Here is a 24,422-nt window from a genome sequence, read left to right as displayed (position 1 = left end):
ATATTTGGTAAATGTACTTGTGTATTATGTTATATATGGTGCATTCAAAATTGGATCACCAAGACCTGTAAATAAATGAGCACTTCAACCTGCCTCGCCTTCTGCTGATGTCATGCCCTTATGACTGCTATAAAGTCTATATTTTACAAATACATAATCATAATGTATTAGCCAAAATAAAAGTACTTGGCCCCTCCCAGGACCATACAATTACCCAATTGGCAATTAAACAATAAACTGGTTCTACAATGTAAAAGGCAATTTTCACAACCATTGTTACATTGGTATATACAGTGGGGAGAACAAGTATTTGATACACTGCCGATTTTGCAGGTTTTCCTACTTACAAAGCATGTAGAGGTCTGTAATTTTTATCATAGGTACACTTCAACTGTGAGAGACGGAATTTAAAACAAAAATCCAGAAAATCACATTGTATGATTTTTAAGTAATTAATTCGCATTTTATTGCATGACATAAGTATTTGATCACCTACCAACCAGTAAGAATTCCGGCTCTCACAGACCTGTTAGTTTTTCTTTAAGAAGCCCTCCTGTTCTCCACTCATTACCTGTATTAACTGCACCTGTTTGAACTCGTTACCTGTATAAAAGACACCTGTCCACCCACTCAATCAAACAGACTCCAACCTCTCCACAATGGCCAAGACCAGAGAGCTGTGTAAGGACATCAGGGATAAAATTGTAGACCTGCACAAGGCTGGGATGGGCTACAGGACAATAGGTAAGCAGCTTGGTGAGAAGGCAACAACTGTTGGCGCAATTATTAGAAAATGGAAGAAGTTCAAGATGACGGTCAATCACCCTCGGTCTGGGGCTCCATGCAAGATCTCACCTCGTGGGGCATCAATGATCATGAGGAAGGTGAGGGATCAGCCCAGAACTACACGGCAGGACCTGGTTAATGACCTGAAGAGAGCTGGGACCACAGTCTCAAAGAAAACCATTAGTAACACACTACGCCGTCATGGATTAAAATCCTGCAGCGCACGCAAGGTCCCCCTGCTCAAGCCAGCGCATGTCCAGGCCCGTCTGAAGTTTGCCAATGACCATCTGGATGATCCAGAGGAGGAATTGGAGAAGGTCATGTGGTCTGATGAGACAAAAATAGAGCTTTTTGGTCTAAACTCCACTCGCCGTGTTTGGAGGAAGAAGAAGGATTAGTACAACCCCAAGAACACCATCCTAACCGTGAAGCTTGGAGGTGGAAACATCATTCTTTGGGGATGCTTTTCTGCAAAGGGGACAGGATGACTGCACCGTATTGAGGGGAGGATGGATGGGGCCATGCATCGCGAGATCTTGGCCAACAACCTCCTTCCCTCAGTAAGAGCATTGAAGATAGGTCGTGGCTGGGTCTTCCAGCATGACAACGACCCGAAACACACAGCCAGGGCAACTAAGGAGTGGCTCCGTAAGAAGCATCTCAAGGTCCTGGAGTGGCCTAGCCAGTCTCCAGACCTGAACCCAATAGAAAATCTTTGGAGGGAGCTGAAAGTCCGTATTGCCCAGCGACAGCCCCGAAACCTGAAGGATCTGGAGAAGGTCTGTATGGAGGAGTGGGCCAAAATCCCTGCTGCAGTGTGTGCAAACCTGGTCAAGAACTACAGGAAACGTATGATCTCTGTAATTGCAAACAAAGGTTTCTGTACCAAATATTAAGTTCTGCTTTTCTGATGTATCAAATACTTATGTCATGCAATAAAATGCAAATTAATTACTTAAAAATCATACAATGTGATTTTCTGGATTTTTGTTTTAGATTCCGTCTCTCACAGTTGAAGTGTACCTGTGATAAAAATTACAGACCTCTACATGCTTTGTAAGTAGGAAAACCTGCAAAATCGGCAGTGTATCAAATACTTGTTCTCCCCACTGTACGTCTTAATCAGACTTAATAATATTTAGGCAATACATTTCTCTTATTCAACGTACTGACTCCAAAGTGTGGCGCGCAGGCTACGTAGCTTATTTCTATGAGCACTGGGGTGTACCCTCCTATTACATACAGTGACTTGCAAAAGAATTCACCCCCCTTGGCGTTTTTCCTATTTTGTTGCATTACAATCTGTAATTTAAATAGATTTTTATTTGGATTTCATGTGATGGACATACACAAAACAGTCCAAATTGGTGAAGTGAAAAAAAAAAAAATACTTGTTTCAAAAAATTCAAAAAACAATACGTGTGGAAAAGTGGTGCGTGCATATGTATCCACCTCCTTTGCTATGAAGCTCCTAAATAAGATCTGGTGCAACCAATTATCTTCATAGGTCACATAATTAGTTGAGTAAATTCCACCTGTGTGCAATCTAAGTGTCACATGATCTCAGTATATATACACCTGTTCTGATGGTCCCAGAGTCTGCAACACCACTAAGCAAGGGGCACCACCAAGCAAGTGGCACCATGAAGACCAAGGAGCTCTCCAAACAGGTCAGGGACAAATTTGTGGAGAAATACAGATCAGGGTTGGGTTATAAAAAAATATCCGAAACTTTGAACATCCCACTGAGTAGCATTAAATCCATTATTAAAAAATGGAAAGAATATGGCACAAGAACAAACCTGCCAAGAGAGGGCTGCCCACCAATACTCACGGACCAGGCAAGGAGGGCATTAATCAGAGAGGCATCAAAGAGACCAAAGATAACCCTGAAGGAGCTGCAAAGCTCCACAGCGGAGATTGGAGTATCTGTCCACAGGACCACTTTAACCCAGACACTCCACAGAGCTGGGCTTTACGGGAGAGTGGCCAGAAAAAAGCCATTGCTTTTAAGCAAACACATTTGGTGTTCGCCGAAGGCATGTGGGAGACTCCCCAAACATATTGAAGAAGGTACTCTGGTCAGATGAGACTAAAATGTCATTTTTTGGCCATCAAGGAAAACGCTATGTGTGGCACAAACCCAACACCTCTCGTCACCCCGAGAACACCATCTCCACAGTGAAGCATGGTGGTGGCAGCATCATGCTGTGGGGATGTTTTTCATTGGCAGGGACTGGGAAACTGGTCAGAATTGAAGCAATGATGGATGCCGCTAAATAGAGGGAAATTCTTGAGGGAAGCCTGTTTCAGTCTTCCAGAGAATGGAGACAAGGATGGAGGTTCACCTTCCAGCAGGACAATGACCCTACGCATACTGCTAAAGCAACACTCGAGTGGTTTAAGGGGAAACATTTTAATGTCTTGGAATGGCCTAGTCAAAGCCCAGACCTCAATCCAATTGAGAATCTGTGGTATGACTTAAGGATTGCTGTACACCATCGGAACCCATCCAACTTGAAGGAGCTGGAGCAGTTTTGCCTTGAAGAATGGCTAAAAATCCTAGTGGCTAGATGTGCCAAGCTTATAGAGACATACCCCAAGAGTCGTGCAAAAGGTGGCTCTACAAAGTATTGACTTTGGGGAGTGAATAGTTATGCATGCTCAAGTTTTCTGCTTTTTTGTGTTATTTCTTGTTTATTTCGCAATAAAAAATATTTTGTATCTTCAAAGTAGTAGGCATGTTGTGTAAATCAAATGATACAAACCCCCCAAAAATCTATTTTAATTCCAGGTTGTAAGGCAACAAAATAGGAAAAATGCCAAGGGGGTGAATACTTTCACAAGCCACTGTACAACCAGAATGACTGAGACATAGGACACAAACACACAGAACTCTAACATAGCCCTGAAAATATGAACAAAGGAAACCATACATACAATTTAATAAACAGAACTTCTACCTCATGAGTCTTGCAAACATCGAAGTGCACATTAAACATCGCGCCCACTCAGAGGGTAAGAAATAGTAGGCTAAATTAAAATGTATCTTATCAAACATTAAACAAGTGTTGCAATAAACAGTACTGGGATGGAATGATGAAATGCTAGTAGGTCTATGCTAGCAATTGTTGATTGATGCCCAATTGCTCGTAAGCTTGCAAAGTAAACACTTAATATTCTTGATCGCCAAACAATTTTTGGAGCTGCATATTTATTTATTATGGCAATTCTGGCTCCCAATTCTGGCTCCCAATTCTGGCTCCCAATTCTGTCTCCCACAATTTGACGTTTGCGCTGCACCTGATCCTATAACTGTACAGTAAATCAGCAAACGGCTGACCAGTGTTGATTGACAGTTTACTGATCCAATTAAAGGGTTGAGTGTGCGTTTCACTAGCCAATCTGTTGCAGTTTTTGTTGTTGTTGCAAGGTCGATGCTGCGGCTACTGACTGCGTGGAGAGTAATCCATGGAGACTGTCTCAAAATGAGCGACAACACATTACAAATCCTGGCCAGATAATTTCAGGTCATCAGTCTCAAGTCAAAGTTGAGTCCTGAGTCTTGAGGGTCCAAGTCAAGTCTCAAGTTATTTTATTATCTATCAAATCAAGTCTCAAGTCATCAAATTTGTCAGACTGGTTGGTCTCATCATCGACGGCAAGTCCATGTACCAATTCAACACAGAAAAAAACAAGGAGATGTTGGTTGACTTCAGAAAACGCCCCCTCAAGATTGAAGACTCAGCTGTTAGCAAGGCTGAATCTTTCAAATTCCTTGGGACCATCATCGCCCACAACCTCAAGTGGGAGGACAACATCACAGCGGTCACCAAGAAGGTACACCAGTGTATGTACTACTTCCGGCAGCTGAAAAAACTCAAATCTCCCAGTCAAACCTGATTCGGTTTTATGCATCAATCGTTGAGTCCATCCTCACCTCCTCCATCACCACCTGGTTTGGGTCTGCGCCTGCAGGAAAAGTCATCGTCGACCCCTCCCACCCCGGTCACCACCTCCTCCAAAATTCCCTTCTGCCAGGCAGTTCAGGTCACTTATAACCAAAACCTCCCGCCACCTGAAAAGTTTCTTCCCCCAGGCTGTGGCCCTCATCAACCAGCCATCTGGCCCATAGAGACTAAAGTATTATGCACTCTATGCTGCATACCGTATCAAGCCATCTCTGAACTGCACACAAAATAACTGCACTATACAGCATTTACACTCTGTTTGTCTCTCTGCATTTAGATATATTCATACTGATACTGGAAATTTGTACATCCACTGTATATAAACCGTATACCCACTGTATATTTGTATATCTGCTCATTCCCTTATAGCTTTATGCTAACTCTACCTAGTTGTATGTAAACTTTGTTTAAACTTCGTTGTCTGTATTCTGTCTCTAAATGTTGTCTGTCACAAGCAGCACCATATCACCAAGTAAAATTCTGAGTATGCGTAAATGTACTTGGTGAATAAAGGTGATTCTGATCAACAATCATTGGCTCATCAATTTGTCTAAACATTAGCCTGTCGATGCAATCAATTGTTTCAATTAGAATGTTTGACCTTGCTGTCAGTTCAATCATGTATGCTCCCCTCAGGCTATTAGCTTTGTTGTAGTGCAGTAACTGCAGTTAATACATGTTAGCATGACACACTCATTCTATTCCTAATCATTCAGTGTCTTTCTACCTTCATTGTTTACATTAAATAGTCAAAAACAGCATTGTTCATTCCTGGTCCTGGGGACCTTTTGTTCTAGCCCAGTACTACTACTACTCCTAACACATGATTCAACTAATTTACTAATCATCAAGCCCTTGAATAGTTGAATCAGGTGTGTTTGTACTTGGCTGGAACAAAAGCCTGCATACACTGTGGTTCCCAAGGACCAGGTTTGAAGAACATTGGGAAAAACTCTAATACTTAGTGTGTCTCTCACTACAGAGCTTTCGCAAGAAGCCTGTTCAATAAATGGCATAGTAAAAAGTATGCTTCTTGTATGTGTAATCCATTTCTGTGTGATCAATCTTTAAATTATTGATCAACATGCATATGTCCATCCCCAGCCTAATTTAACATGATTTGTTGATTGCCTTCAATGCATCTATATCTTATCTTAGTTTCCAATGGAGGCCATTTCATATATCTACAACCTTTGTGACATTTCACACATGACCCTTGACCCCTTATACCTCCCCTTGGATCATGGAACATTCCATTCTTAACCTTTTGTCCGTAACGTTATGCGTCACACAGATTTGTGTATTGATTTGCTTAATGTGAGGATTGTTAAAAGTAATTTAAATGTCACTTGAAGGGATAAGCATTAAAATATATTTTAGGCTATTTCTTTATCACAACTGACATCTATTTTTGTCATTGGATTTTGTTTGTCAACAAAATGTATTTTTCCATATCACCTTAACTATCTCTGAAGAAAATGGGTTTCTGAGATAATTGGTCAATGTAGTTTTCTGTTATTCTTCGAGGTGAGACAGAGTATTGATATTGAAGTTTGAAGGACTTCATGGTAAATGTGGTTGTGTTTAACCACCATTGAGATATCTTTGTCTCTGTGATAGGGTGTGAAAACAATTGTTCTTGTCATGTTTTTATTGTCCCTCTGTGACCAAATCAATATCTCATCCGCTCACATAGTGGTGTAACCCAGTGTTTCCCAACTCTAGTCCTCGAGTGCCCCAACAAGCACACCTGATTCAACTTGTCAACTAATCATCAAGCCCTCAATGAGTTGAATCAGGTGAGTTTGTCAGGGCTCCAACACAAATGTGTGCTGTTGGGGATAATCAAGAACTGGAGTTGGGAAACACTGGTCTAGACAGGCAAGGCCATCCATTCAGCAGTATACTATAGGCCAACCTTTAAAAACGTTACAGCAATATGGTTATCATCGTTAGCATACTATACTGTTACAGCCTCTGTGTGCGTCCCAAATGGCACCTTATTACCTACATACACTCTTAGCAAAATAATGTCTATCTAGAACCCTTTGAAAAATATTTTTGGGTTCCAGGTAGATGGAACCCAAAAGGGTTCTACCTGAATCCAAAAAGAGTTCTACTTGGAACCAAAAAGGGGACAAACGAAGAACCCTTTTGGAACCCTTTTTTCTAAGAGTGTAGTGCACTACTTTTGACCAGAGCCCATATTGGGAATTGGGTGCCATTTAGGACTCAGAATATACAGTATGTGTCTATTATGAATGTCAAAGTCATTTTCAAACATCATACATTTTCATCATCTTACCATCCATACAAAACTTCTCTTCTTTTTCATTATATCTCCCTTCCCTTGTTCCATGGTCACAACCTTTCAAAGAGAATGTGTCTACATAAATACTAAGCCCAAGTTGCAGGCAACTTTTAAAGGTTGCAACAAATCACCTCCCAGAGAGCTTACACAGTGACAGGATGTATCACAACAGAGCGACTTCATTCCAGGTGTTCTGGGGAGTGAGTGCGTGTGTGTTCTCTCTTGTCTCAGGCCCGTTAAAATGGCAGATCGATGATGCCTTACATTGATGTTCCAGCCACACCTCAAACACCACGGATCCCATTACTGGATTACGAGGAACAAGGTTCAACATAATGACTTTTTTTACTTTGTCTGACTGCGGCTTTAAACTGGAGACATGATGGGAGAAGAGAGCAGAGGAGAGGCAAGTAGAGGATAGCAGAGCAGAGCAGAGCAGAGGAGAGCAGAGGAGAGGAGAGGAAAGCAGAGGAAAGCAGAGGAGAGCAGAGGAGAGGAGAGGAGAGGAGAGGAGAGGAGAGGAGAGGAGAGGAGAGGAGAGGAGAGGAGAAGAGAGGAGAAGAGAAGAGAAGAGAAGAGAAGAGAAGAGAAGAGAAGAGAGGAGAGGAGAAGAGAAGAGAAGAGAAGAGAAGAGAGGAGAGGAGAGGAGAGGAGAGGAGAGGAGAGGAGAGGAGAGGAGAGGAGAGGAGAGGAGAGGAGAGGAGAGGAGAGGAGAGGAGAGGAGAGGAGAGGAGAGGAGAGGAGAAGAGAAGAGAAGAGAAGAGAAGAGAAGAGAAGAGAAGAGAAGAGAAGAGAAGAGAAGAGAAGAGAAGAGAAGAGAAGAGAAGAGAAGAGAAGAGAAGAGAAGAGAAGAGAAGAGAAGAGAAGAGAAGAGAAGAGAAGAGAAGAGAAGAGAAGAGAAGAGAAGAGAGGAGAGGAGAGGAGAGGAGAGGAGAGGAGAGGAGAGGAGAGGAGAGGAGAGGAGAGGAGAGGAGAGGAGAGGAGAGGAGAGGAGAGGAGAGGAGAGGAGAGGAGAGGAGAGGAGAGGAGAGGAGAGGAGATGACAGGAGAGGCGAGGAGCGGAGAGGAGACGAGAGGAGAGGACAGGAGAGCAGAGGCGAGGAGAGGCGATGACAGGAGAGTAATGCAGATTACTTCACAGCTGGTAAATTCCCACCTCCAATTTGGTTACGAATGCAGCACTAGTCCGTTATAGCCTAGTTTGTTAAATAGCCTACAGAAACAAAATAACAAATTGTAGATAGACCTATCCCATATTTGCTAAATATGTTAAACATGTTTGCAGTCCACATTGTTCTAAGTACACTAAACAAAAATGTAAACGCAACATGTAAAGTGTTGGTCCCATGTTTCATGAGCTGAAATAAAAGATCCCAGAAATGTTCCATACTGTACGCACAAAAAAACATATTTCTCTCAAATGTTTTTAATAAATTTGTTTACATCCCTGTTAGTGAGCATTTCTCCTTTGCCAAGATAATCCATCAATCTAACTGGTGTGGCATATCAAGAAGCTGATTAAACAGCATTATCATTACACAGGTGCACCTTGGACCTCCACATCTGGTTCTTCACCTTCGGGATCGTCTGAGACCAGCCATCCGGACAGCTGATTGAAATTGGCATATGGGTGCATGTTTTTAAGGACACACCTCAAATACACTACATGACCAAAAATACGTGGACACCTGTTTGTCGAACGTCTCATTCCAAAATCATGGAGATTAATATAGAGTTGGTCCCCCCTTTGCTGCTATAACAGCCTCTACTCTTCTGGGAACATTGCTGCGGGGACTTGCTTCCATTTATCCACAAGACCACTAGAGAGGTCAGGCGCTGATGTTGGGCGATTAGGCCTGGCTTGCAGTCGCCGTTCCAATTCATCCCAAAGCTGTTCGATGGGGTTGAGGTCAGCGCACTGTGCAGGCCAGTCAAGTTCTTCCACACCAATCTCGACAAACCATTTCTGTATTGACCTCGCTTCGTGCATGGGGACATTGTCAGGCTGAAACAGAAAAAGGCCTTCCCCAAACTGTTGCCACAATGTTGGAAACACAGAATCGTCTAAAATGTCATTGTACGCTGTAGCATTAAGATTTCCCTTCATTGGAAATGATGCAAACAATTATAATGATGGAAGCAACAATCTATCCGCAATATTAAAGCTGATCCACCCCCTAAGTAGATTTCCCTTCACTGGAACTAAGGGGCCTAGCCCGAACCATGAAAAACATTATTCCTCCTCCACCAAACTTTACAATTGGCACTCTGCATTGGGGCAGGTAGCGTTCTAATGGCATCCGCCAAACCCAGATTCATCAGCTGGTGAAGCGTGATTCATCACTCCAGAGAACGCGTTTCCAATGGCGGTGAGCTTTACACCATTCCAGCCAACACTTGGCATTGAGCATGGTGATCTTAGGCTAGTTTAGCTGCTCGGCCATGGAAACCCATTTCATGAAGCTCCATGACGAACATTTCACGGCTGATCCGTTGTTGCTCCTAGACGTTTCCACTTCACAATAACAGCACTTACAGTTGACCGGGGCAGCTTTAGTAGGGCAGAAATTTTACGAACTAACTTGTTGGAAAGATGCCATCCTATGATGGTGCCGCGTTGAAAGTCACTGAGCTCTTCAGTAAGGCCATTCTACTGCCAATGTTTGTCTATTGGGATTGCATGGCTGTGTGCTTGATTTTATACAGCTGTCAGCAACAGGTGTGGCTGAAATAGCCGAATCCACTAATTTGAAGGGGTGTCCACAAACTTTTGTATATATAGTGTATTTCAACCCCTCCCACCTCAGCTCAAGCGAGCTGATGTTAGACAGATAAATTGCAGAACCTGGCGTAAGGGGTGCGAAATGCCAGTGTGCCAGTTTTAACATGACGAAATTGCAAACTAACCTGCTTTGATTCTTGCGACTCCTTAGCGCCAGCTGAAAATAGAGCCCTAGATCTCTGGTCCTTTGTCTTGTAAACATGTGACAGCCTTTTTGAAACAACCTTTAGCCAGCTACAGCAGCCACTTAAAAGCTAGCAATTGGATGGTGTGGGTGGGTGGGGATATTTCAAGCTAAGGAGTTAGTTTAACCAATTCAACTGGGTTGCATAAGGTTCTGAGCATAATGCAGAACCGTATGTCTGTGAGTGAATCCAACTTGAAAGTCAATATGTGCCAACTAGGACAACATAAGATGGAGGGAGGCAGGGCAAGGCTCCCAAAGAAACAGACAGAAGAGCGAAATGAGATGGGCGGGTGCTGCTGCTGGGTCCTCCATCCCCGTTAGCCTTGTTTATGTGCCACTGTCTGTGGATCATTCGTCTTCATTACGTGTCTCTCTGAAAACTATTGACTGCCACACTCGGTTGGGCCTGGGCTAGGTCGACAAGCCCCGCGAGCTCTCCAACGCAGCCCAATGAGGAACACTGAAACCTGCTCATTATCATGGCAAACCTCTCCTCTCGTTAGCTATCCACAGTTTTACACGGGTGGTGAAATTAAGTGAAGAAAGGTTTAGAGGGTGTTTAATGGTTTTGTACATTTTTTAAATTGTGTTTCACCTTCTCATGGTTGTGCATCACAATCGTCTGTGGGCAGAGAAAGACTACTCATATGTAGATTAATCATCACCAAAATCATTGGAAAAGTGCTTGTCTTGTATCTGGACATATATTATGAGTATTTTTTTGCTAAAAGCAGGCTTTTTCATAATGTATGTATGTTATCTGACCTAGTTAATGGAGGATGTATGTTGTGTAAGGATGAACCGCCCACCCACTCACTCAGAGTGTGAGCAGTGAGATATGCAGCTCCTCCTTACTGGTGCAGGGATACAGAAGGTAGGGAGTTCTGTAGGCCAATATCTCCCTGATGGCTTGTTTAAAAGCTGTGGGCTGTTTGTGTTACCTCCATCTGTTCACCCCTCACTGCACAGCACACACACACACACACACACACACACACATACACACACACACACACACACACACACACACACACACACACACACACACACACACACACACACACACACACACACACACACACACACACACACACACACACACACACACACACACACACACACACACACACACACACACACACACCTATTAACTCTGTGCCACCCTCGGAGAGAGGAAAGTACTCCCACCCCCAGAACTATTTCCACTGCCTCCATGACACATGTTGTTGTCTCAGCTCTCAGCTCTCATCATACATCATACCTCTAGCCTAGTCTATACAGTCAGCTGCCAAGAAAACTGATCACACTGTTACTGTTGTTTCTTCTCATAGCTGCACTCTATTTCATGAAAAATAACATGTTTGTCACACATTTGTTGTTGGAGACTTAGGATGTGCTATATTTGAATGTGGTGATACTAGCTAAACTGAGCAATTCCCTCTCCCTCTCTCGCCACAGAATTTCCGAGAGCTGCACACCACTCAATCACCCTCATTGGGGTCCCGTCACAGCCAAGAGAAAGGGAGAGGGCGGGAAATGGGCTGGCGTGGCCATTGCTATGCGTGAGCGAGTGCCGCGGTGTCCATGGAGACCGAGGTCTACAGCAAGCTTCTGGAGACTAGCGATGGGCAGGGGACGGGGCTTCTGGAGGGAGGGGACTCGCTGGGGGCCGAGGAGGGCTGGAGCCCCCCCTTACCCCTGGGCTTTCAGGTGTCCCTCACCAGTGTGCTGATGCTGGAGCTGGTGCTGGGATTCAGCAGCAACCTGACCGTGCTGGTGCTCTACTGCGCCCAGTCCAACCTGGTCGACTCGGTCAGCAACATGGTCACGGTCAGCCTGCACGTGCTGGACATTCTGGTGTGTGTGCTGTGTCTGCCGCTGACTGTGGCGGTCATCCTGCTCCCAGCAGACGGTAGTGGCGGGGGCAGCCTGGCTACGCTGTGCTGCTTCCATGAGGCCTGCGTCACCTTCACCAGTGTGGCCACGGCCATTAATGTGCTGGTCATCAGCCTGGACCGCTACGACATCTCCGTCCGGCCAGCCACACGGCTGTTGACCCCGCGGCGAGCTGCACTCCTCCTGGCCGCTGTCTGGGCCATGTCATTGGCCGTCTTCTTCCTGCCCTTCCTGGAGGGGGACTTCTTCTTCTCTGGGGTGGAGGTGGAAGACAGCGAGGGAGGAAGAGGAGGGGGGGAGATGGACATGGGGGATCTAACCTCTGGCCCAGAATCTGACCCTGAGACCCCTACTGGGCTGACCCCCACTCGGCTAAACCCTACTGGGCTGACCCTCACCCCCTCCTCCCCCTCTACTCCCTACTATTCCCACCACCTGCCGCCAGTGTGGCAGAATCGGACATTGCTGTGTGTAGGGGGGCAGGGCTACCACACGGGGCTGGCCATGTACTACCACCTTCTTCTGCAAGTGCCCTGCTTCTTCATCGCCGTCATTGTCATGCTGTTCACATACTACCGCATCCTGCAGGCCCTCAACATCCGCATCGGCACCCACATCAAGAGGGGCCCACGGGCCTCCAATAAGGACTCAGGCTGCAGGATCCGCAGGCGGAGACGAAGGAGGAAGGGGCTGAGTCTGGCCACAGAGGGGGGAGGTTCCTCCAGCCAGAACCAGCACCTCACCCACCCGCCCCTCATTCCATCTCCCACCCCCACCTCCCCCCCACCCTTCTCCTCTATGCCCCTGGTCATCTCTGACAGCGGGGCCACGGGGGTCACCAACACCGCCGCCACCACCCCCATTGCCACCACCCCAGCGACCCCTGCCTCCCAGGCCCCTACCTCCACTGACGCCATCTCCCCCCCGCCGGTGGCGGCAGACCGCCCAGGTGTCCAGGCCTCTGTGTCAGCCATCATTGCCTTGAGGCGGGCCGTGAGGCGTCACCGAGACCGGCGGGAACGCCAGCGGAGAGTCTTCAAGATGTCCCTTATCATAATCTCCACCTTCCTGGGCTGCTGGGCTCCTCTGTCCATGGTCAACGTGTTGATCCTGTGCCTGGGCCCCAGTGACAGCCTGGTACGTGTGAGGCTCTGCTTCCTGGCCATGGCATATGGCACCACCATCTTCCACCCGCTGCTCTATGCCTTCACCAGACAGAAGCTGCGTAAAGCGCTGAAGACCCGTGTCAAGAAGAGGGTGGTGTCCCTGCTGCAGGTGGACCCAGCACCCAGCGGGGGAACTGTTATTCTCAACTCCTGGGTGGAGGGGGGAGGACAGAGGAAGGGACGCAAGCCTCGACTGGAGGGCAGTGACGCCACCAGTAACTGTCTGACAGTGGCTGTGAGAGAATGAGAGGGTGTGTGTCTGTGTGTATGTGTGTGTGTTTGTTTGTGTGTGTGTCTGTCTGTGTCTGTGTGTATGCGTACATGTGATAGTTGACAAAGGTCAGGTGACATCATTAGCTCCTCCCTCCATCCAGGAGGGCAGGTGAGCCCAGAGCTCTAATTAATGTCAGACCTGCTCTGTGATATACACAGCTCCTCATTAGTCCCCCAGGCAAGATGCCTGCTCCGTCTCCATGGCAACACCAAGCTACCAAGCAATATGTGACATCACCTGCTCCACCACAACCTTAGTTACTTTATATACATTCCAGTACAGGTAAACAGCAACAATCCACACAATCCATACATGCATGCACATTGATCAACCTGTAGTCATTCACGGAGCAAGTAAGCACACAATATATACCTGCACACAGAACTCAGTGAGAGTCAATATCCAGTGACATTTTATAATTTGATTAGTCATGCCTTAATTCAGTTCCTAATTGATTCCCATGGTTCTGAATGTTTTACTGTATGTGTATTGTGTTTACAAGAATGTAGTGTGTGTGTGTGTGTGTGTGTGTGTGTGTGTGTGTGTGTGTGTGTGTGTGTGTGTGTGTGTGTGTGTGTGTGTGTGTGTGTGTGTGTGTGTGTGTGTGTGTGTGTGTGTGTGTGTGTGTGTGTGATCATGTGCAATAAAGCGTCAACAGTGGCTGAGCCTCCCCAGAGAGGAAAAGGCAAAGCGAGAAAAATCTGTTCACGAAAATAAGACTACGAAGTGAGGATTTTTTTTATTGAGGTCAATGAGAGAGTGTCAAATTTCGTCAACAAAAAATTTAATTGATCATTTGCTACATGAGGCTTATTTGATCGTATTAAAGTTTCGAAGTGGTTAGGTTGTTAAGAATTCACTGATATAAGTGGACGCACGTGGCATCTTGGCACGTGAGAGCGGTCACTTGACTATCTTATCAATATAATAGATAATCTTTGACCTCCCTGAGGATGTGAACAAAGCATTGTGGGATTGTTCTCATGCTTGTTCTCATGGGCTAGACTACAGTAGAGGGAAGGACTTCACCTGTTGATTGACTGCAATGCCCTGTTGCCATGGCGATATGGGTGGAGTACCTGACATGATACCTGCGAAGATAACCTCCTAACCATGTAGAACTGTAACCATGTGATTAGAACATGTTCATTTACTAGTGAAATATACATTTTATAGAGGACTTTTAGGAATCAAAGGGCAATATTTGGTAACCCTCACAACTGTTTATCAATGGGACAAGTCAACAGAGTGGAACACCGCTGTGAACCACCCCAGGCCCCAAAGATAAACAGGTCCTGGAGCAGCTCTTGGGGGTTGTTTTCTCTCTGTGTCTCCCTCCTCCTCAGGGATTTATATCAATCTCCCTCTGAAGCATGTTGAACATCAGTCACACCCTTGGACCAGCCCTCATTCACTTATTCTGATAGGTATTAGCTTAGTTATTGCCATGCAGGTAGGCTACATATGATCAACAGTTTGGGTAGACTATGTATGGCTCTCAAGTGTGAAGGAGTTTTTTCAGGCTTGTTTGTTGGGTACTATAATATAGGTCATTTTTCTCTCCCCTTGTTCCCTCTTTCTTCACTTTGGAGCCAGACGGAAGGAATGGATTCCTGTGTATTTATATATATGTACATGATCAGGGATGTAAATACTCTAATATCTAGCTCTTAGGGGTTTGAGTGGAAGGAGTGTTTTAGGTTGCAGCAGTCATCTGTTGGCCATAATATCAGCCGTTGAGAAGACAAACGTGGAAGAGCTCAAACATCTAAATGTATTGTGTTTCTGTATATGTGTACTGTACATTTATGGTCATGTATATAGAGATATGATAGTATTGTATATTATTTATACTGTGTTATTGTATTGTATTTCTTATTAGAAAAGAACAAAGTCTGTATTAAAGAAATTGACTATTTACTGTATGCTTTTGTGCCAATCATTTGTTTGAATGGACCATGTAAGTGTTCAAGAGTAAATTTTTCTAACTTAAATTCCCTGAATTTATTCCTTACAAATATCCACATAGGACTATATTCACACACTCTCAACAACTGTCTCCTATCTGATAGAACAGTTGATATTTTTAACCGCACACTATTAGAAAAAAGGGTTCATAAAGAGTTATTAGGTTGTCCCTGTAGCACACACTCTCACTCATCACTGCTCCTGAGCTGCCACGTGCACATGCCAACATGCACGCATGCTTTCTCATTTACATAGTGAGTAGCTTACAGAGAGATAGAGGGAGGAGCTTGAACGTGTGTGGGAGAGAGAGCACATCCAGTCCCATCATGCACCTGTCTTCCTGTCAATCAACTCTGCACAGCTATTGTAATCTCCTGTCTAGACTACCATCAACCCCCTGCAACCTATCCAGAATGCCACAGCCCATCTGGTGTTCAACCTTCCCAAGTCCTCCCATGTCACCCCGCTCATACGCACACCACTGGCTTCCAGTCGAGGCTCGCATCCACTACAAGACCATGGTGGTTATCTACGGAACAGCAAGAGGAACTGCCCCTCGCTACCTTCAAGCTATGCTCAAACACTACATTTCAACCTGAGACCACTTCTGGTCTCTTGGCCATCTCACCCCTATGGGGGGTGAACCCGCTCAGCCCAGTCAAAGCTCTTCTGTGTCCTGGCACCCCAATTGTGGAACCAGCTTCCCCTGAAGCTAGGACAAGGAGTCCCTGCCCATCTTCTGAAAATGTCTGAAATCCTACCTCTTCAAAGAGTATCTTAAATGAATCCCAGTTAGTGTTGAGTGGCGTTGACAGCGTTCAGGATTGGTGTTGTTTGATGGTTAGTGTGAAGAGCTCTTATAGGACCTAAAGGCACTCAGTATGATGCATGTAATGAGTTTGAAAATATTTAATTGACTGTTGATGTCATTTCCTTTAAGACCAATCTCAGTTACAATTTTCATCTAGTTGATTAATATTTATGACAGCACTCTGTGAAAAGTGGTTCTTCCAATTTGACGACATGGGGCAAAAAATATTAATCATGAACAAGTTATTGACATGCAATTTCTATTAATATTGCAATGAGTTTGACACACAAAGAAAAACGTAATTGATTACCAATGTAACACCACTCTGCATGCTCAAACAAACAAATCCATTCTAAAAGCTTTAACAAGGTATTTTGTTTCATTTGAAAACAGCATAACATTTAGTCAAATCAGATTGTGCTGTGAAATATAAATGATGTGTCTGATTAAGGCCCCAAGTTTGCTAGGTTTGTCACCAATGTTTTGTGCAGGCTAACGTAGCAGACGTGAGTCAGGCTCACAGTCTCGTGATGAGGGAGTCCTGCTGTCTGACTTCAAAATCAACCTTGTAAAATGGTCGACACGTTGGTTTATCCCCTCCTTGTGGAGAGTTTGACTTTCCTTGCAAAGACATATACACTGAACAAAAAGATGTACGCAACACACAACCATTTCAAACATTTTACTGAGTTATAGTTCATAGAAGGAAATCAGTCAATTGAAATAAATAAACTAGCCCTCAATTTATGGATTTCACATGGCTGAGCAGGGGTGCAGCCATGGGTGGGCCTATGCCCTCTGACTCCATTAAATATTACAGTAAAACCATGTTCAATCAAGCATTATGGGTATGGCTGACTAATATCAAGAAAGTGAATATCAAAACAAGTATTATTTAATAACTTTGTAAAATGAATGGATACACATACAAGACATAAAATATAAGTTACAAAGCAATACTGACATAAACTAAGCATAATTGTAGGCATATAGATCCTAAGGTTTACTTTCAAGACAAAGCATGAACATGAGAATGCCTAGAAGCCTAGGAAATTAGATTTGATTATACAACCTTCATCCATGGACAGGCTGCAGGTTAAGAGACTGAACAAAGAGTGTAATTTCATTATATTTATAACATTTGAAAATGTAACTTTTTCAAACCAAATCCAACCACCACCATTAACCATTCAAACGATACCAAGTTTACAGTAACCTGACCACCCAGGCCCAATCTCCACAGGATGTTACAGCATCTAATGGCTGGTGTGGGGGATGAGACCAATGTAAATAAGACAGAATTCCTGAGAGGACAATACAATTCCTTTGGATAGAGTAATTTAAAGTTCACCCTGTGCAGAAACAAATTACCACAGAGATCATACATCCATATAGATGGCATAAAAGTTATCCTACAATAGCCCTACTCCATTCTTCACCCCTTGCTAGCCCACTCCCTCTTCTTTCTCTGATCCCTAAATTTAGCATCTCTGTCCCAGATTCTTACAGTATTTACTGCTGACTGCAGCCACTCTGCTCTTCTTTAATAAAAATATGTTATCCCTTCCTCCCTCTCTACAATGCTGTGACAATAGGAAGCTAATGAAAATGAATGCTGGTGTGTTCAGGTAAACTTGCCCTCTACTGACACCTTCCATTACTATACACTCCAACTCACCTCTCCTCTTAACACCCTCCTTACCTTATTAAGCCAGATTGTTAACGTCCAGTATGTTGTTGTTTTGTATTTGTGTGGGTGTGCATGTGTGTGCACCATACTGATATGGTTACGCGACAAATAACAATAAGGATTTTTACCCCTCTGTTAATCCTATTAGTTCCCTTCTCTATACCTAACTCTGTCCTTCATCTCATCCCTTTCCTTCTCTTTCCCCCCTTAGTCTTTGTTCCTCATCTCTCTCATCTCTTATGCCTTCCAGAACAAAGGAAAACCTCTGCAGTGCCTATATAGGAATGAAAGTCACCTTGGGGGAGAGAGAAACGGGAGAGGTAGAAAGAGAGGGAGAAAAACAGCAGAGAGAGTGTGTGTTAGTGAGAGAGAGAAAGAAAAGAGAGAGATTGGCAAGAATAGAAGCAGGAGAAAAAGAGAGAGAGAGCGAGAGATAGGGAGGAGTGGGGAGCACGGATGCGAAGAAAGAGAAAATAGGAGGGGAAAGTGGGATTAGTGGGAAAGGCAGGAAGACTGGAGGGGAGGGAGAGAGAGGAACAGGACACAGTGAGTAACAAAGAGAAAGCACTGCATAGCCCCCTCCATTAGAAATGCAAGTCTCTGCTTTAAAGGTCTAATGCAGCCATTTTCATCTCAATATCAAATCATTTCTGGGTAACAATTAAGTACCTTACTGTGAATGTTTTCAATTAAAATGGTCAAAAATATACAAAAATCGCTTCTTAGCAAAGAGCTATTTCTCAAGCAAGATTTTTGCTAGGACTGTCTGGGAGTGGTCTGAGTGGGGAGTGGAAAATTGAAAACTAGCTGTTATTGGCAGAGGTTTGGAACTATCTTTCTTATTGGTCTATTAACTAATTTACTACTTGATTATGTCAGCAGGCAGGCCAAAACTCCATCCAACCTAAACAGATTGAAATTTCTTTTCAAACCGCTCTTATACCAAAAGGGAGTTATCATAATGTTCACAATTTCACAGTATTATTCCAACCTCATACCGTGGAAACATACACTGAGTATACAAAACATCAAGAACACTCTTTCCATGACATAGACTGACCAGGTGAATCCAGGCGGAAGCAATGATCCCTTATTGATGTCACTTGTTAATTCCATTTCAATCAGTACAGATGAAGGGGAGGAGACAGGTTAAAGGATTTTTAAGCCTTGAGACAATTGAGACATGGATTAGGTATGTGTGCCATTCAGTGTGAATGAGCAAGACAAAAAATTTAACTGCCTTTGAACGGGGTATGGTAGTAGGTGCCAGGCGCACCGGTTTGTGTTAAGAACTGCAACGCTGCTGGGTTTTTCACGCTCAACAGTTTGCTGTGTGTATCAAGAATGTTCCGCCACTCAAAGGACGTCCAGCCAATTCGACACAACTGTGGGAAGCATTAGAGTCAACATAGGCCAGCATTCCTGTGGAATGCTTTCGACACCTTGTAGAGTGCAACTCAACATCAGTGTATATAAAACACAAAAAAATCTAGTTTTTGAGTGCACTGGGCCTTTAATGAATTTAGAGATAGAATAAACACTTATGGTTAGAGTCAACACTGGATGAGAATGTAGATGCATAGTGATGCATCTGTGAGCTAAACCACCACCCCCACAACTACCGAAGCTCTCGCCTGTAACAGCATATAGCCTAAGCATGGCAATGCTCCTACGCATGTACCAACCACAGGCTGTGGGAAAAACTAGAAAGGTAGACTGTCAGCAAGGCCATTTTCATTAGAATTTGCCTGTGGAGAGCATGTAGCCTAGAAAAGTAGGTCAGACAGGCCAATTCCACCTAGGCTTGCTTTGTAGGCCTATTGATTTTTTATTTACACCCAACTTACACCCACAATCAAAGAACAGATTTACACAACTGTGTTCCACACTAGCCCATAGTTTTGAAACCACAACCACCTCTAGATATCATATACAGTATATTGCACTGCGGCAGCCTATAGTCTAATTGCTCAGTCTCCAAATTCAAGCAAGCTACTGTAGGGCAGGCAACTATTAAGTTCAGATTCTATTCTTGCTGAGGTGTGCAGCAGTGTGGCGGTTGTGTGACGTAGCTAGCTAGCTGCCTGTCAGAAAAGCGTTTGTTTTTGACCCCAGGAGGTTCTCAGAGGACGACACTGAATTATTCATTAGGCTCCTCGTGGATCTGATTAAGTGCTGAATTAAATTGATTACAAAAAAATTATTAGCTGCCTGCAACATCAGAATAATGAGTCAGGCATTCTGGAGTGGTTCAATGTTGCAGGCAGCAGTGTAGGCTTTCCTTGGCCTGAGATGAGATGAAAAAAACATTTTATATTCTGTATATTGTTTAAAAATATTTGGATTAAATGCGGGTACAATTTGTGTTGAAAAATATGTATATATTTTTTTAAAGCTTATCTTCTCAGCCACATATGTATCAAGATTTATTTATATCTCATAGGTGGTAGGTCAAGTTTAAACAATGTGTGTAGGTATTGGCCTGTGGAGGGCTCAGCCTGGCAGTAGCCAGAGCACCAGGAAGTCCCAGTGCTTCCAAAGGACGAACAGAAAAAGGGCCAGTAGGATGGTGGCGGCCCCCCGATCTTGGGTCTTTATGAGCGGAGTGATGAAGTTGGCTGGGGTGGAGACGAACACCAGCACTACGGCCATGACAGCCAGGATAATGTTGATGAGTTTGCCCAGCAGGGCGCGGGCGTTGGCGTTCTCCACACCCTCCAACTGCACCACCTGCTGCTGCTGCTGCAGCTCCAACTTAGTGATGCGGGTCAGGCATGACTCCACCGCCTCCTGTACAAACACACACATATAACATAATATGTACAAATACAAACACACCAAACATAAAGTTCCAACAGCTTCAGGGGTACTACAGTATAGGCTCTGATCTGCACTCATACTTGAGGAGCCCATTTTGCCATGAGGCTGTGAGAAAGATGAGCAGTTTTATAGCTAATCTCATGCTATTCTACACATTTTGCAATGAGGCTGAGAATTTAGAATTTTTAAAGCTAATTTCCTGCTATTCTACATATTTTGCCACGAGGCTGAGAGAACATTTTGCAGTTTTATAGCTAATTTCCTGTCATTCTAAAAATGTATGACGTGTTCATTTTCTATCTGGACAGGGGGGACCCAACCTCCAAAATATTGCCTTGCGGGAGCTGCGGGGGTGTGTGGTACGTCAGTGTGTTTCAGTACATCTTATACACAGTGCTGTAGTGGTAAAAAAAAATGGTTGGTAACCGCTGATCGTAGTTCGCAGTGAGTAAAGTAATGCTCCCTAAACTTTCATTGCATTTTTCTGTAAAAGGTGGGTAAATATTCAAAATAAAAAAGGTGAATAAAATGCATTTACATGTGTTTACCCTCCACTACACAGCTGCTTATACACAGTGTCTGCCTCTTTACCTGAGAGTCTCGGGTTATCTCATCAGACTGGTAGGCCACTTTCTCCTCCATGCTGGCCAGCTCATGTTTCAGGTTGGACATCTCCTTCTGGTGCAGCTCTGTCAGGTCATTCAGCTGCTCTTCCAGTCGCTCATACCTGTATCTCTCCTCCTGCAGGCACTGGTTCATGTAGGAGTAGTCACTCTGCAGCTGACTCTTCATGTCCTCGATGGCGTCCTCCATGTGGGCCTGGCTGGCCTTGATCTCCTGCAGGCCTACCGGCTGGTTGTCCCAGGAACTGTGATGGTGGTGCCCATCCAGCCTGGCCGGCCCCAGCCCTAACATCCCCCCTTGTCCCCCGGCCCCGGAGCACTCGTCATCACTGCCGTACTTGGGGCTGGAGGCCAAGGTGAAGCTGCCACTCAGGGGTGCGTCGTCTGAATGCCCCTCTACCGTGTCCTCTATGGTGTCTGTGCTGTCGAATTTGTTGCAGATCAAGCTGGAAAACTCTTTTGGCTTAGATACCACAGCAGTATGGGTAAGTTCTGACACCCCTCCTTTGACCCCCTCCACCACACCTCCACCAAAGCCACTGATCCCTGCTCGTACGTTGGCCCCTACATCCTTCAGCCCCTGCTGCATGTCCACCAGCACATCCTTATGCAGCTGGCCTAGACCATGCTATAAGGAGAAGGAGGTAATGTGAAAGGGGAAACGGTGCAAACTCAAAAGAAGACCACTGAGACATGGAGGACCCATCTCTCTCTCTCTCTGTTTCTCTCTCTCTCTCACACACTCACACACTCACTCACTCACTCACACACACACACACACACACACACACACACACACACACACACACACACACACACACACACACACACACACACACACACACACACACACACACACACACACACACACACACACACACACACACACACACACACACACACACACACACACACCTGCTGTAGCTCCTTCAACTTCTTGCGATAATGCTCTAGCTTCTTGTGCAGGTGGGTGATGGTCTGTGCAGACTTCTGGTTCTTCTTCTCAAACACCTGTCTGATACGGAAAGCCTGATGCCTGTTGGCATTGTGGGCCAGCTTGAAGTACTCAGCCACGTTGTCATCTCGTGCCTCCTGTTCTATGCGAATCTGCTCAGTGATCTTCTGCTGCAGCTTCTCCAGAGCAGTGTGTGTTCGTTGCACCTCGACAACCACTGACCCTTCAGCCCCTCTGTCCACAGCTCCCATCTCTGCCACAGCCCCTGCCCCATCTATGCTGATATGAGAGGTGTCAGAGGCACCATGGCTGGCTGAGGGGGGCAGGCCCAACATTGTCACCTCGCTCTAATCCAGCTAAAAGGGCCAGCGGTGGGGAGGCAGGCGTGATAGAGTGCAGGCAAAGAGAGTGGAGTGAGCATAATTTATGCGAGGGCTGCATTAGACGGTAAAATATCTCTTTAAAGCAAAAAAACCATCACAATGACAGATGTGGTGATTTTTTCCTCGCCCAACCTCCAGCCCCGTCTCAGATCTTCAGCATGGCTCATATACAGTAGGCTCCTGACAGAGCTGCCTTTCAACAGGACGATGTGTATAAATACCATTTTAACAGTGCATAAACTACTTAACTAAGAAATCATGATGTACAGTGCATTGATTCTAACCATAATTATATGGACAAAAATCTGTACTATCAATTAATAGATTTCCCCTCCGTTCAATGCTAATTTCAACGAATGAAGTATCCGGTTGATTTTGGGAAAATATGAGTACAACTGTCTTACCTTTAAAGAAAAAATAAATAAATTAGGTACCCATAACTGCATAGTTCAAATTGCCATAGCTTCAAATTGTTTTGTAGACCACTTATGACATCACCAGGTTACAGGATTTTCCTTTTATGGAATAGAATGTATCTGGTAATTACACTGATTATGACACAGGACTGAACAACATCAAAGCCATAGAGAGTTAGGACAACTTTTTTTAGGACAATGTATAGACAAGACGTTCAGTTACATAACATTTTTAAAATATTTACATAGCATTGTTAAAATAATCCCCATTTAATGTTAATAGGAACATAACATGGCTACCATAAAATGTTGTAGTGTTATGTAAATGCATCACAAGGCTCATAGACATTCAGTTTTACCGTATTTTTTAAATAATCCCCATGTACTGTTAATGGAGAGCTACAGTAGCATGGCTGCCATAGAATGTTGAAGTGTTAAGTAAATACACCATAATGCAGAAACTGCATTGGCCCAACTCTTTAAATACATGGCTCTGTACAACATTGGGTATGTTTACATGCATTCTAATGATTTGATATTAAACTGATTATGCAATATTCATGGTAACAGCTCAAGGTCAAAATCGAAGTAAGCATATGCCGATTAATTAAAACACCTGGTTTTCTGAGCTATCTTTCAAATGATTAGAACATGTAATCACCTTAATCGGCGTTCCAGCGGTGTATTTGATCTGCATATTTGCTAGAACCATCCGAGTGAGCCTCCCTCTTTAGCGCGAGTGAAGTGTTTTCAGAACAACTGAATGTATGTGTCTTAGAAGTAGTTTTCACATACAAACTTTATGTCCGAACTCAGAATCAAATATGCTTCCCAAAAATGGTAGAACCATCATTTTGATTGCCGATGTTGTGCATTTATCAGCGTCATCAGGTAGTCTGATTTCTGATGTGTCAATGTAAACAGGATTATTAGAGAAATCACTTTTTCGGTTTTAAACAAACTATTACATTAATAAGACTATCCACAATAAACACATTATTGTGCGCATGTGACCACACTCATTGTTGTTTTAAACCCTCTATCATCCAGAAGGTGAGGTCAGTATCGGTGCATCAAAGCTGGGACCGAGAGACTGAAAAACAGCTTCTATCTCAAGGCCATCAGACTGTTAAACAGTCATCACTAGCACATTAGAGGCTGCTTTCTATAGACATAGACTAGAAATCACTGGCCATTTTAAGTAATGGAACAATAGTCACTTTGATAATGTTTACATATCTTGCATTACTCATCTCATACAGTTGAAGTCGGAGGTTTACATACACTTAGGTTGGAGTCATTGAAACTTGTTTTTCAACCACTCCACAAAATTCTTGTTAACAAACTATAGTTTGGCAAGTTGGTTAGGACATCTACTTTGTG

The 24,422-nt window shown here is 44.2% G+C and overlaps 2 protein-coding genes across 2 annotated transcripts in view; one reads left to right on the top strand and one right to left on the bottom strand.

Moving 5' to 3' along the window:
• Positions 1-15,291, top strand: part of LOC139535842 (G-protein coupled receptor 22-like) — a 31,283-nt gene extending 15,992 nt beyond the window's left edge. The window contains exon 2 of the mRNA XM_071335678.1: positions 11,496-15,291. Within this exon, the coding sequence (XP_071191779.1) occupies positions 11,622-13,346 (1,725 nt within the window). The 5' untranslated portion in view covers positions 11,496-11,621 and the 3' untranslated portion in view covers positions 13,347-15,291. The remainder of the gene's footprint in view (positions 1-11,495) is intronic.
• A 1,624-nt stretch (positions 15,292-16,915) lies between these two features.
• On the bottom strand, positions 16,916-22,530 carry LOC139535828 (transmembrane and coiled-coil domains protein 2-like). Its single transcript, XM_071335660.1, has 3 exons — positions 22,201-22,530; positions 21,254-21,913; positions 16,916-20,632 (listed from the first exon to the last, which is right to left on the bottom strand). Exons 1-3 carry the CDS (start codon positions 22,489-22,491, stop codon positions 20,336-20,338), a joined length of 1,248 nt encoding a protein of 415 aa, XP_071191761.1. The 5' UTR covers positions 22,492-22,530; the 3' UTR covers positions 16,916-20,335.
• Positions 22,531-24,422: the final 1,892 nt, after the last annotated feature.

This window comes from Salvelinus alpinus, chromosome 12 (genome assembly GCF_045679555.1).
Source record: "Salvelinus alpinus chromosome 12, SLU_Salpinus.1, whole genome shotgun sequence".
NCBI classification, from domain to species: domain Eukaryota; kingdom Metazoa; phylum Chordata; class Actinopteri; order Salmoniformes; family Salmonidae; genus Salvelinus; species Salvelinus alpinus.
The sequence above is the reverse complement of the archived record's forward strand: the minus strand, read 5'-3'. Positions and strand labels throughout refer to the sequence as shown.